Raw genomic sequence first — 13,156 nt, 5'->3', positions numbered from 1 at the left:
AGCTTCATTTCTGTAGGGTCATGGGTTGATGGTCAAATATGGAAGATATTGATATCTGTCGCTGCAGAAAACTGATCTCCTGGCAAGAGCAGCGCCAGCTCACAGAGTTTTCATGCTGTTTTAGGATTCTAGGAGGGGAAGTGTGGGAATGGCCAAACAGGAGGAGAATACAGATTATTAATAGATTGTGTGTACACAAGGAGTCTGGGAGTTGAAATCTAAGATGCAAGTGTGTCTTAAAAGTAAGATATACCTTTTTATTCTAAGACTTCCCAAGTCCAGTATTAGTGCCTAAGTCCTGTAAGTCTGAAGCTGCATGTATGAGGTGTTTCAGAATATGTGCCTTGGGGTATAACTGTAAACCTGCTTTTTTTCCTAAAGTTTAGGCCAGTGGCTCCCAGCACAGTCCCTGCCAGAGGGATCTTGCTGATGGAAGGAAATGACTGCAGAAGGAAGCCATGTTTTCTCAGTCACCATGTGAATTTAAAGGACCTGGTCCAGGAAAGAGAAAGCCACAGTGGCTTGAATGGGGTTCAGTATATTTTCATTGCACTGAGAAGGAGGCAGAGGAGGGGGATCACACAGTAGCATCAATTGGATAACAAAGTGTAACACATTGTGCCTTGCTCTACTGCTTACAGAAAAGCAAGGAGCAGGGGACTGGAGAGACTGCAATCCCCAAGGCAGTTACAGAATCTTCACAAAGAGAAGTTTATGTGATAATTCAAGAGATTTTTTTTGTCCTTGTGCATGAGATGTAAAATCACAGCACCAAGGCAAATCACTCTTTGAAACTAAAACACAAGAGGAGTTAGACATGGCCATATCAAGGTTTTTCCTGGTTTCAAGGACCACTTTTTACAGTGATTAACTATAATCACCAATCTCTCAAATGTTTTACATCTGTGACAGGACCGAGACTGGGAGAGTGGAAGTGAAATAGAAGGTGAGACCTGGTATCCTGCTAACATGGAGGAATTAGTGACAGTAGATGAAGTGGGAGAAGATGATTTAATTATGGAGCCTGATATAACTGAGCTTGAAGAAATAGTCCCAGTTGATCAGAAAAATAAAGCTGCTTCAGAAATGTGTCCCTGTATGTCAACCATGTTAGAACTAAAAAACGATCACAGCCACTTAACAAGAAGTGACGACAAATTTGCCCATAAAGCTTTAGAAACAAACTTCAGAACAGCAAAGGGCAGTGCAGCTTCTAGTGGCTGTCAGGAAGATGATGAGGATGATGATAATGATGATGCTGTAACTGAAGCATCAAGCCTAAATCTGGACCCTGAACAGAAGCCAGAGGAGTTGAAAGAAGACCAATCTGCTAAGGAGTCTGATTGCCAGCAGAAGGAAGGAAAAATTGATAAGAGCTCTGACACTCGTTTAGAGCCTGAAGATCACCAAATACCTTCTGTTCATCTGAAAGAAGAGACTCTCCAGCTCCCTGATACATTTATAGATGATTACAAACAGATGGGATCACAAGGAGCTGAGAGCAGAGAAGTTACGGAAACGCTCATTAAAAACGCTAGTGAAGAAACAAGACATGGAAGCCAAGAGTGTCCAGAGGCCAAGGGTAACTACTGCTTTTTTTCCCTTCTGCCTGCAGAGAGCCTTGCATGTTTTCTCTGAGGGTAGACTGAAATTTATTGCTAACAAGAATAAGTGTCGTTAATAGTATCAAGGCTTGTCCTTGGAGCAGCTTAGTAAAAGAACCCCAGTGCCTTCGGCCAAGCTAAATCATTAGAGCCTCTTAGATGAATAGTGTAAAGGAAATATGATAAGCAGCTTGCAAGCTTTCTGAAAGGCATAAGCTGCTATAATTGTCACGTCAAGGTTCACATGAGTTTAGCTGAAGTCTTTCAGTGCCTTGCTAAATTTATTTTGAATTGTCAATGAAATGAGTGACAGTCTCTGAAGGTCAACAGAAAAGTATCTGTAATGTCTGGCTGGCTCCTGGACAAGGTGGGTATTCTTACACACTGTACTGAAGCATTTTTAATATGGATATCGTGCATAGATTGTTACTTCTCAGTCCCTGTTCATGCAAATATATGCCTTTTGCCAGGACTTGCCTTATCATGTCCTGTTCTACTGCATGCTGCCTTTAATATAACTGATAGGATGTGCTGTGAGATAATGTCAATAAATGTAATCATAGCTACCTATTTATATTTGTCAGGAAAAAAGGGATCTTGAGGCCTGAAAGTCAGTTCAGTTCCTTATCATGATACTTGAAAAATGGGCTGTGCATAGTGAGATGAAGTGAAAAACTACGTTGAGTATGTTGGTCAGAAATGCTCTTTTTTAATTGCTGCCAGAGCCCATGTGATGGACAGGGGCTTTTGAAAAGAAGCTGATGGAAGATTTTTGAGAGTGCAATGCTGGAAGCATTTCATGTGAGCATCTGATTTTGAGCTAACTTCTTCCTCCAGGACAGATTTGAAACTCATTGGTTTTTAATACTTGCCTGATTGGCCTGAAGACACCTTGCCAGACTTTGCATGTTTGGAGATAATATTGCCATGGGACTGGGCAGGGCAAAGTTGGCTCTCCTGGGCTTCCTGGGCAGCCAGCTGATGAAAGAGTTGGGTGTCTCAAGAGCATATTTACTAGTGTTTCCAGCATCTCAGCTTCCAGCTTGTCAGCAGGGAGCCTGGAAGCTCCAGGGCCTCTCATGCTTCCCAGGTTTCAGACATGGACTTGTTATCTGGGATCTGCTGTCCAAGGCTCTAGGCCCTCTACCAATGCAGCTGCCAGCTCAGAAGCACAGAAATCAACTGAAGTGGGGCTTCAGTTGCTGCAAAGGCCCTGAATGGCTAAGCTTACCAGCTCACTGGGGGTCTTCCAGCTTCTGCTGCAGTAATGGAATCCTGGGGTAGGTTTACATTTAACTTGAAGGCCAACCAGTTAGGATTTTATATTATTTTCTTTTAAATCATGCAATAGACATATTTAAAAGTGAAGAAAAATTCATTCTCATAGCCAGAAACTGTAGGTCTTTGAACTATAGACTTGAAAGACAGGAAGGGTTTGGTTTGGGCAAAAACATGTTTGTTTTATAAGAAAATATATCCCTTATTTAGATGAAATTTGCAATGCAATAGAAATTTTGTCAGGGCAAGTGAGGTAGTTCTTTGATGTAAGGACTGAAAAAGAGGAATCAGACCAGTTTATCTGTATTTCTGTAGCTCTGTGATAACAAATTCCTCTTATTTTAAAACAAAATTAATTCATATGTTAGCAATCATGGGAAGGGACATCATCTGTTCTTTTGACTGGCTCTATCTACCTCAGCAAACCAACCCAGTGTTTCCACATCTTGAATCTCCTGCTGTGTCAATTAGTGTCAGCCAGCAGGGGCCAACCATCCTATCCCTACTATTTAGAAACCAAAATCTTTTAGTGGCCGGGAGCCATAAAGCAGGAACTATCCCTTGGAGAGATGAGGATGGGAGGAGTGGCTCCAGGGAGAAGATGCCAATGATGCTGCAGGGATCCTACAAAAGGCAGGTTTGGAGAATTGTATTCATCAGGTCCTGGTGCCCCCACCATCCCATCTCAGCACCCCTGTGTCAGCCCAGCTGCAGCACTGATCATGCAGTAATATATGTGGCTACAAAGCTGCAGTCAGGCCATGCTTCTGCCAGAGGTGTGTAATGTTATAGCTCTGTTTATAGACTAAAATACAAAAACCCCTCCAAACATAGCATTAAATTAGAAATAGAAAAATGGTCTGCTGGGAGAAAGCAGAGTGACTGCACACCATAGTACAGCTGCTGGAGTTGCACTAAACAGGCCTCTGATTGGAATGGAAAAGCATTTTTTTTCCTGATTTTACTTCATTTATAGATCCACCCAGAAAGTGTTCCCAAGAAGCTTACAAACATCTCTTTAATAAACTGTTTTCATTCAATGCATTTATTCATTTGTTAAGCAAATTCTAGGTACTTGGAAATGAGATCTCTGGAATTCCCGGAGGTAGAGCCTAAACAAAGGCCCTCTGCAGCAGGCTGGGAACAAGAGGATGTCTTCACCGAGCTCAGCATTCCCCTGGGTACGTTGGGCCGCCCCCTGCAATACCCAGGGCTTACAACAAGATGTCACTTTAAGGCTACTTGCTGTATTTATTTCTCAGAGCAGATGTGGGGAGAGAAGGAACAGAGTATATGACAGACGGGTAGCTGTTGAAAGAAACAGCCTTTTGATTCTACATCATTGCTAATTCATTCCAAATGAATGGCAAAAGGCAGCTGATGAGATGAAATAAGTTTCTTTGGACTATATATGAAATACATATGAAAAATTACTTAGTAATTTAAAAGTTTGGCATAAAGCATAAACAGAAGTATTGGCTTTACTGTTTAAATACTGATTATGAGCAAAACACCTGGAAGAAGTGCATCCTCAAAAGCAATCTGTGTAACTTGAAGATGTATTTACTACTAAACAGTATTATTGCCTTTCTAGCCCTTGAGGTTTCAGAGTGAATTTTTCAGTCCATATTATGACAAAATAGATTTTAAATCATGTGTATCTAAGAGAAAAGAGAAAAGGTGTGTTTTCAATACACAAGATTTTAAAGTGCAGCTCAATATTGCAAAATTAGGGAAATCAGAGAAGTGATTCAGGATTCAGTCTTCCTATTCTAATATTTAACTAAATAGCGTGTGTTTTTCTTTGAAAACAAGTTTATTATGAGAGGGATAGGATTTCACTGACACTTTAATGTAATTCAGAATTTCTCAACAGGCGTGGAATTTGTGGTGCCTAGAACTGGGTTTTACTGCAAGCTCTGTGGACTCTTCTATACAAATGAAGAGACAGCAAAGACAAGTCACTGCAGGAGTACTGTTCACTACAAAAATCTCCAGGTAAAAACACACCTGAAGCTACCTAACAACAAGCCTGTAGAATGGTTTATGTGTAAATTAGATGATGTGATAAAAAATAGTTTTTAGTCTGTAGACAGAATTCAGATGAAGCGAAATTCAGGTAAACAAACTGTTCAGTAGTTCCAATCATTAGCATGCTAATTTCTCACTCTCAGGTCCTTGAAATCAACTTCTGGATCATAGGTAAAAAGAGACTTCTCTTCTACATTTGGTCCTTGTGACTAGCACAGCATGCAAGTCAGATCTTTAACTCCCTGTTTCAGAGGGTCCCAGATGTTTCTGTCACTGGGAGTGACCCCAGCAGTAGCAGTGTTCAGTACATCTTAACATCAGGAGCATTAAACATGGCATTTGTCTGATAACAGAGGCAGAGCCATTTCTGTGTTGGTGTGGGTTCTCAGCGTGTTTCAGCTCGCAGCTCTCTGTGACACATGGGCTCTGTCAGGGATTTCCTGTGACCTGCTGAAATCCCCTCCCTGTGTGCAGAGCAGCCCTGCTGGGTCATTTCCATCGGGATGTGCAGGAGCATGTCAGTGCTTGTTGCTCCCTAAGAATGTAACAAAAACATGTCAGCAGTTGGTAACAGCACAGGGAGACCATGTGTGCCTGAAGTTCAATCAAAGACCCGCCTTTGTCACTTTTGAGGGGCACCATCAATAGAATCAGTCACAGCAGCCTGAGCATTGCCTGTCCCATGCTCAGGGCTCCTCAGGGGCTCCCAGCCCCAGTCCTGCCTGTGAGCAGGGTGTGTACACTACACACACACTCCTGCTGGCATTCTCATACTCTTAGCAAAAGTCATGGCAGAGCAAAGCAGGGCTGCTCCTCCTTTCTCTGCTCCTTCCCTCTGCCCACAGTAACTGCAGTAACTCTGCTCCTGTTCAAGTAATAGCTTTCTTTCCTTAGCTGGCTAGTAGGCATTGACACTCACAGTCAAGTAATTTCTCTGGGAGAATTTTCTTCTTGGTTTCCCTGAAGTTCCATGGCTGTAATTATACCAAGGCCTCTGGCTTCCAAAGGCTTCCTACAGAGCTCTGATGCTTGCTCATAATGGACCCTCTAAGTGCAAGCTTGAAAAACAGGTGCCAAGTTTGCATTCCTTTTTTTGCTTCATACAAAAAACCCAGAGGGATTCACCAGAGGTGGTACCACACAGTGCAGGCCGTGTATCCCATGCAAGTCTGTCCCTAAGAAACTCATTCTAAAGAAAGATTGCAGCTCCTGCCCCTGCCCCTGGAAACTGGTTCCATGCAAAGAAGAGGGATTTTTCTTTTTTAATTTTCTAACTTATTTTGTTAAAGTCATAAGAAACAGGCCCAACTAAAACTGACTTAGTGTGAAAATAACCTCTTTTTCTCCCCATTAAGACATTTCCCATGAGTACTGTGGTAGATAGCTAACACTGACTTGAGATAAAAGAACAAAGACTATAAAAGCTGTTAAAATTAAATCTGCCAAATGCAGCAATAAAAACAGGCTGTTCTGTCGAGCTATACCTCTTATCTTGCTACATACAGGAAGTAAATGTCTTGTCCAACTTTTGCCTGCTCAAATGGAAACTTAGCAAATTTAAAATCACTGTTCTATGCTGCTAGAACCCTTTTAGTCTCCATAATGATCTTTTATGCATTCTGCAAGGAGGCTTCTCCTGTGATGATGCAAGTTAATGAGTGTATCCACCAATGTAGGAACTAGGGACTCTGTAGTGCAGCTATGGGAGTGCTGCTGCAGTGTTCCTGTTCTCCTTCCTGAATGCCAAATGCCATCATCCAGTGACAACAACAGTGTCCCAAATTGTGTCACAGCTTTGAGTCTTTTATAGCTGATTTGCTACTTGTTGTCTCTCATGTGATCTCCTTGAGCCACATCCAAAATATATGGTCAGTGTTTGGATTTGGATGCAACACTGAACAGCTTGTTTGCCAATTTTCTTCCAAACGCCTTGTTTATATGGTGATAGTTTTGTCTTGAAGTAAAGTAGTCAACTTTATCTAACTACGATGCCCCTCAAATAATATCAATCACTGATTTAAAAAATCAGCTGTTTCTTTGCCAGCCTTGCAGACTTTTTGTAATTTTTAATTCTCTTCATCATAATAAATTATTTTCCCAGGTGATATTTGTATTTACGGAGACACTGCAATTCCCATGTCGAAAAAATCCATATTTTTGCCATCCCTTCCTCCACTTCCTCCAGCTACCATTCATCTGGTGGAAGCTACCTTGGCAACTCAGTGCAATATTTCATCCTGTTTTCCACTGGCTTTATGCAGTATTTGTCAAAAATTGTATTTAAATGAAAAAACATACATTTTTTTACTTGACTTCCATTTTGCTATATATTAATCTGAATCTCAAATTTCAAATCTGGTGTTTGTGGTACTCATGACAGCTGGCAAAATCAGCTAAAGGTAGTGGATAGAACTCAGTCTTATTTTGGTCGGTGCTCATGAAAAGCCCCAAAAGCGTGGGTTATCTGATGCAGGGACAAGTGTTAGTGATTTATTACAGTTCACGCTGTACAGAACACGTCTCCCTGCCTTTATGGTCCCTATATCTCTGTATACTACTGTAACATTTACTCTGGCTTTTTGCCACGTGGAATTTTGCACCCAGAGATCAGGCCTGAGAGTTGTGTAATTTCCACAGCCCAGTCTCTCTAGTCAGAGTAATAAGGGTGCAGTCCATGGGTATGTCCATTCATTACCATTGCTGAGTAACTTTCAGATGAACCTCTTATATTCAAAACTTGTATTTATCTGAGAGAATGTGGCAATTCTAACACAGCCCTTAGGATTTTTACAGCCATTTCTTATTTAATCTCTTCCCCATGGATGCCAAAGAGTAAACTGTACTCTGGGGAAATCCTGCAAGTAGAGAATTTTGCAGTGATGTGAAAGAACCTTTTCAAAATAAATCAGAATGAGTAAATAGCTAGAAAAGGAGTTTTATGATCCTAATAATGTGTAGATCAGTTATTCTTGAGTATGATGAAGGTGATGTGTGTAAATCATTAAGAAGAATACCTCTACATTATTATGTTGGAATTTCCCAGGTGTCTCTGCACTAGCTGTTGTTGAAAAAGTTTCTTTCCATCCATTTCTGTGTCTGCTGACCTTGAATAAATAGTTTGAGCACTATTTTGAGACCCATACCCATTCATCATCCATTTTGTGTGCAGCTTTGCCAACTAAGAGCACTGCCAAAAGGCTGAAAGCCTCACTGGCCATGTCTGTTCTTTAAATCTCAGTGAGTACCCAAAGCAGTGAAAGGCTTTATCTTAGAGAAACACAATAAAGGTAAATACTCTAGCCAAATTGCTAAATTGTGTTGATTATTACTGAGTGTGATTATTCCCTTAAAACAAAATGTTCTTATACAAAAGGTGTATCTCTGAGCTGGACATGCTGAAAATATAATATATGAACTTTAAATCAAGACTCTGAAATCACATTTATGTTCTGACACACCAGAATTCAGTTGACTCAGTGGAGTTAGTTCCTGCCCTGTAGCACAGGGGAGTAGAGAAGAGGTGAGGTCTGGTCACACAGACTGATGGGGAGTGGAGTCCTCCTGGTTCTGCCACCAGCTCCTCCTGTGACACACAGTAAAGCTCAGAACTTCTGAGGCTCTGCATGTATGCAGCTAGTTTGCCTGACACAGCCATATCTCTAGCTTGTGTGCTTTCTTTCCTTTTGAGATATTGGAAGAGTTAGAGCTCTGAAGAGGCATAAAGATTCCTGTGTTGAATATTTCCAGTTTTGGTAACAATGCTTTGATTTTTTAATGTGATTGCAGAAGTATCTATCCCAGCTTGCAGAAGAGAGCCTGAAAATGAAGGAAGAAGGCAGCCCTCTGCCTCAGGATGACACTGGCATCGTTCCTCACTTTGCAAAGAAAAAACTATGATGCAGATGAACTGGAAGAGCTGTAATGAGTGAATGCTGATACCTTTTTTTTTTTTTTTTAATTTCTATGATATAACTGTCAATTTGCACTGTACAGAGGAGGGGAAATAAAGAGCATGTTCCATGCATCTATGCCCAGAGTGCCATTAAAAACCAAAATGCCTGAAACTGTTTCCCACGGTGAAGCAATGCTGGCATATCTGTTAGAAGTGGAGCAATTCTTTCTCACACTCTGCGTGCTGGGAGTGGTTTCCTAGATTAAATCAGAATTCTCAGGGATTCTTAAAGTTTTAGTTCTGATGTAACATGTCAGGTCAGGTGGAGTACTTAGAAGCACTCAGCATCCTCCAGTGGACGCTGGAAGGAAAGGAGATGTGACTATTTATAGGCTTTAATGTTGCTTAAAATATCTTCAGCCATTTGCCCCAGTGAGAAGTAGGATTTGCATAAAAGTAGATTTTGCTAAAACTAGTGAGTAGATGGCATAATGGAAACCCCATCAGCACCCACCTCCATGTCTTAGAGCTTGGTGAAATGACAAATGTTTGTGTTGTCAAGCACTGGCTGTACACTGGCAGTGTTGTGTGAATTGTGGGGGAGCCACAGTCTGTCCCAGGGACCTCAGAGCCTGAAGCCAGCACAGCAAGAGCATTCAAATGCACGTGCTGACAGCCAGCCTGCTCTGGTTTCAGCATTTTCCATGGTGTGGTCAGGGTGTTCTCCAGGGACCCTTGTGTTTGAAACTCTACTTTTTGATAATTCTAAAGGGTGCGAACTTTGAGTCTTACAGACTTGAAACTCTCATGAGAGGCTTTTTAAAGTGCCACATGTTTGGACCATGTCTCTTTTAGACATTTTATTCAAGATCCTTGCTTTTGGGGTCTTTTTGTTTTCTTTAAAGCTTGCTTTTCCTCAGCTTGGCAACGTTGAATTTTCCTGGTTTTTATGGAAAGACGCCAGATTTCTAATATTGTTTTTGTATTTTATTTCCCTGAATTTTTTAAGGTGAATACAACAACTGATGGCTCACGGAGCACTGCACTGAGAACACAGGATGCACCAGCAGCTCTGGCATTATTATGACCTATTGTTTCTGCACAGTTGTTGCTTAGTATTTTGCAAAGTCCCTTTGAAATGCACTGTACAAGTTTCTGCTTCATTTCAATGGGGCTTTGTGTACTAAAGTGAATACGCATGCAAACCATTGCCAGGATTGATCCCAGAGTTTATAAAATGCCCTGTGCAATCTGGGCAGATGGGGATTTGCAGGCATTTCCATTCTTTGCCTGACTCTAATATTCATCACAGTATGTTCTGTAAAATTTGCTGGTACTGGATGTCCTCTTTAGATGTTGAGCAGAGGAAACAGTTTCCCAGGAGGTTCTAGCTTTCCCTAAGAGTGACAGGGATGTTGCACAATATTGCAAAGTGGCTAAATTGCCAAAACTGCTTCCACCAAAGTATTTGTTCCATTATGTCTTGTGCCAGCAGCTGTGCTCGTTCTCTGAAGTACCCTGTAGCCAGGCAGTGTCTCTCAGAGGTGCCTGGTGTTGTTGCCTGAAGCCCTGTTCCATTCCATGGCCTGTGCTTTCCACTCATTTTTACCAGAGGTAGGTTCAGATTTCATAGTTGGAATTCCTGCTTCCTGCAAGCTGAGGGATTCTTTGCATCCCAGATTCAGACAGAGCCTACCAAACAACAAGGGGAAATGAAAAACATTACAGCCTAAATCCTCCTTTGTCCAGGCTTGAAGTATATTAAGACTTGTGTCCATCTGTCATTTAAAACAGCTAGTTTAGTTTTAGTCTTGGGGGGATTTTTTTTATTGTTTTGGTGAGGGCTTTTTTTGGTGGTTTCTTTTTTTGGTTTTTTTTTGTTTGTTTTTTTTGTTTTGGTTCTTGGATTTTTTTTTTTTCCTATGAGGGTTTGGTTTTTTCCCCTATGGAGAAGAAAAAAACCCACCAATATTGCAAACCAGGTATTTTTCCTTCAAGGGTTGGGTTTTCCTTTGACTGTTTGTTTTTCACATTGCAGTGAAACTTGAGCACAGGGCCATTAGGACAAGAGCTTGTATTGCAGGCTGTAAGATGATGAAAATGGCAGTAAAGATTGTGCAATTGTCTTCTAAAGTGCAGCTCTCTAGCTGGTCATGTATCATCTGAATATGAAGTTCCCTTCATGCCCTTCGGCACAAACTGAACACAAGGGAAGGAAATCAAGCATCAAATCTTTGAAGCTAACCCTGCTATCAAACTGGGGCTCTCACCAGCCTAATGGGAGCTTGTTAGACCATGTGGTTAAGCTTAATTGGATGTGAGACATAGCTGACTGTATATCAAAGTCATATGCCTCCAGCAGCTTTATCCCCAGGTAACCTCAAATGAGAAAAGTATCACTGTTATTATTCTTTATTTGTAGTGCAGCAGAAGCTACAGGTCCACTGCCTTTATTATAGGCAAGGCACAAATCCACAACAAAGACTTTCCCAGGCCAAAGAGCTTTAAATCACACTTTCTGAAAACAGACAACAGGTGGATACAGGCAGGCAGGGAAAGCTGCAGGTAACCATGAGATTTTGACTGGCAGCAGAAGAATAATTAAAATGAGTGTTTACCCAGGGGCTTATTTTTGGATTTATGGGGGATGATTCAAACTACTTTCCCCCTCCTCTGGTTCTGAACCAGGTTCACTCCCATTTTTCACAGCTTGCAATTAACCTCTTTTTTTTCCCTAGACAGTTGCATTAGGAATACAAAATTCCTCCTTGATACAGTGGGTCTTGGTATCCTTTGGTCCCCAGCCATTGAAGTTTCAGTCTCCAGAGGTGGAGCCTTGACCGAGGCTGAGCAGGAAATGTCCTGGCTCCAGACACCTTGTTTGGGTCACAGCTACAGGCCCTTGCTTGCCACAGGAAGGAGGTGGCTCTAGATGGCATCTGTGCCCTGTGCGGTTTCCTCCTCTGCAGGGAGATGACTCAGGTGAGCAGGGCAGGTGCAGAGCCCAGCCCCACAGCCTGATCACAGCCAGACATTTGTAGGGCTGCTTTGGAAACCCCATCCCTTTGGGCTCTGTCCTGACAAAACAGCAATCTGCAAAATCCTGGGAACAGCCAAATGGGCACTTCCCCTTCTGAGAAGGTCCTTCCTCCCCAAAATTTCAACAGTTGAAAGCAATGCCAAGTCTCAATTAGCTCCTAATGATGCCCTGATCAGTTTGCAGCCTGATGCACTTTGAGAACTCAGAGCTAATCTCCTTCCCTCTCCAACAGGCCATCATGCAATGCTGACAGGCACTCCTCAACTTGTCTCTACTACCTATTCTGCTGAGAAAGAATTCTGCTGTAGGCAGCCCCTTACCTTCCTCAGCTTGTGTAAAAATGTGTTGTTTCTTTTGGTTTATTATATTAAACTCTTGACTTTTTTTAGTTGGCATAATTTGTCATCACTATAATCCACGCTCTTTATTTTTTTATATATATATGTATATAGCACAAAGCAGGCTCAGGTCTAGCCAAACAAATATTGATATTTAAAAAGGAACTTCCTTAATATATCAAAACCATTTCGATACATCTCAACCAAAGATTGCACTTTTGTAATACGGACTATGTTTTTCATCTCTGTGAAATCTGCATTGATCTCAAATAGTCTTTAATGTCAATCTGCAACCTACTTCCTTTGAAGAAAAAAATGAAAGAATTAAACATTTGCCCCATTAGATGAGACAAAGTTTCACACTGGCTTTAACACTAAATTAGTGTTAGGCTGGTTATATTCAGGGTTTTTTTTCTTTTCTCTAAGGATTAAGGCTGTGATTTGTTGAATTATACTTGAACTGGACCAGATGTACTATTTATTGAGCTTATATAATCTTGTTAATTTAAGTTTTGGTTTGTAAACAGTTGAAATTTGTTAGTACTTGTTTAATTATGTAGGACCTGTCACCAATATTAACTGATCTGTGTAACTGATTGCAAAGTGTTTCAATTTGTGTTTCTTAAGAAGAAAGATTTTAATAAAGAGAATTATAAAGCATATACATTGGTGGGCAATTGACCCAGAAACAACATGCTTTTAGCTTCCCAGGGGATCTATTAAAAATCAAAATGAATAAAAGATAGTTTAAGGAGTAAGAATGAAGCAGGGGTGTAAAAGGTTTGCTTTTAAATATAATTTTTACAAGTTGTGGTTCGTGGTTCTTGCCAGGGAGCTCCCACTGTACAGATTGGGAGTGATTGCCATCAGCTGGTGCTGAAGTTGAAGTGAGCACATCTCAGCAGTTCACTCTGTAATTATCATTAATTGTTATTACCCACTCCTATCCCTCTAGATATGTCCTTACTTCCCT

At 41.2% G+C, this 13,156-nt stretch overlaps 1 protein-coding gene across 5 annotated transcripts in view; it reads left to right on the top strand.

The window, feature by feature from the left end:
• The window catches only part of RBM20 (RNA binding motif protein 20), a 99,483-nt gene extending 89,013 nt beyond the window's left edge, over positions 1–10,470 (top strand). For all 5 annotated transcript variants that reach the window (XM_064716228.1, XM_064716226.1, XM_064716225.1 and 2 more), the window contains 4 exons: positions 913–1,582; positions 3,944–4,063; positions 4,759–4,880; positions 8,700–10,470. In XM_064716228.1, coding sequence (XP_064572298.1) covers positions 913–1,582; positions 3,944–4,063; positions 4,759–4,880; positions 8,700–8,810 — 1,023 coding nt within the window. In that variant the 3' untranslated portion in view covers positions 8,811–10,470. The remainder of the gene's footprint in view (positions 1–912; positions 1,583–3,943; positions 4,064–4,758; positions 4,881–8,699) is intronic.
• Positions 10,471–13,156: the final 2,686 nt, after the last annotated feature.

Source organism: Zonotrichia leucophrys, chromosome 6 (assembly GCF_028769735.1).
Source record: "Zonotrichia leucophrys gambelii isolate GWCS_2022_RI chromosome 6, RI_Zleu_2.0, whole genome shotgun sequence".
In the NCBI taxonomy this organism is placed as follows: domain Eukaryota; kingdom Metazoa; phylum Chordata; class Aves; order Passeriformes; family Passerellidae; genus Zonotrichia; species Zonotrichia leucophrys.
The sequence above is the reverse complement of the archived record's forward strand: the minus strand, read 5'-3'. Positions and strand labels throughout refer to the sequence as shown.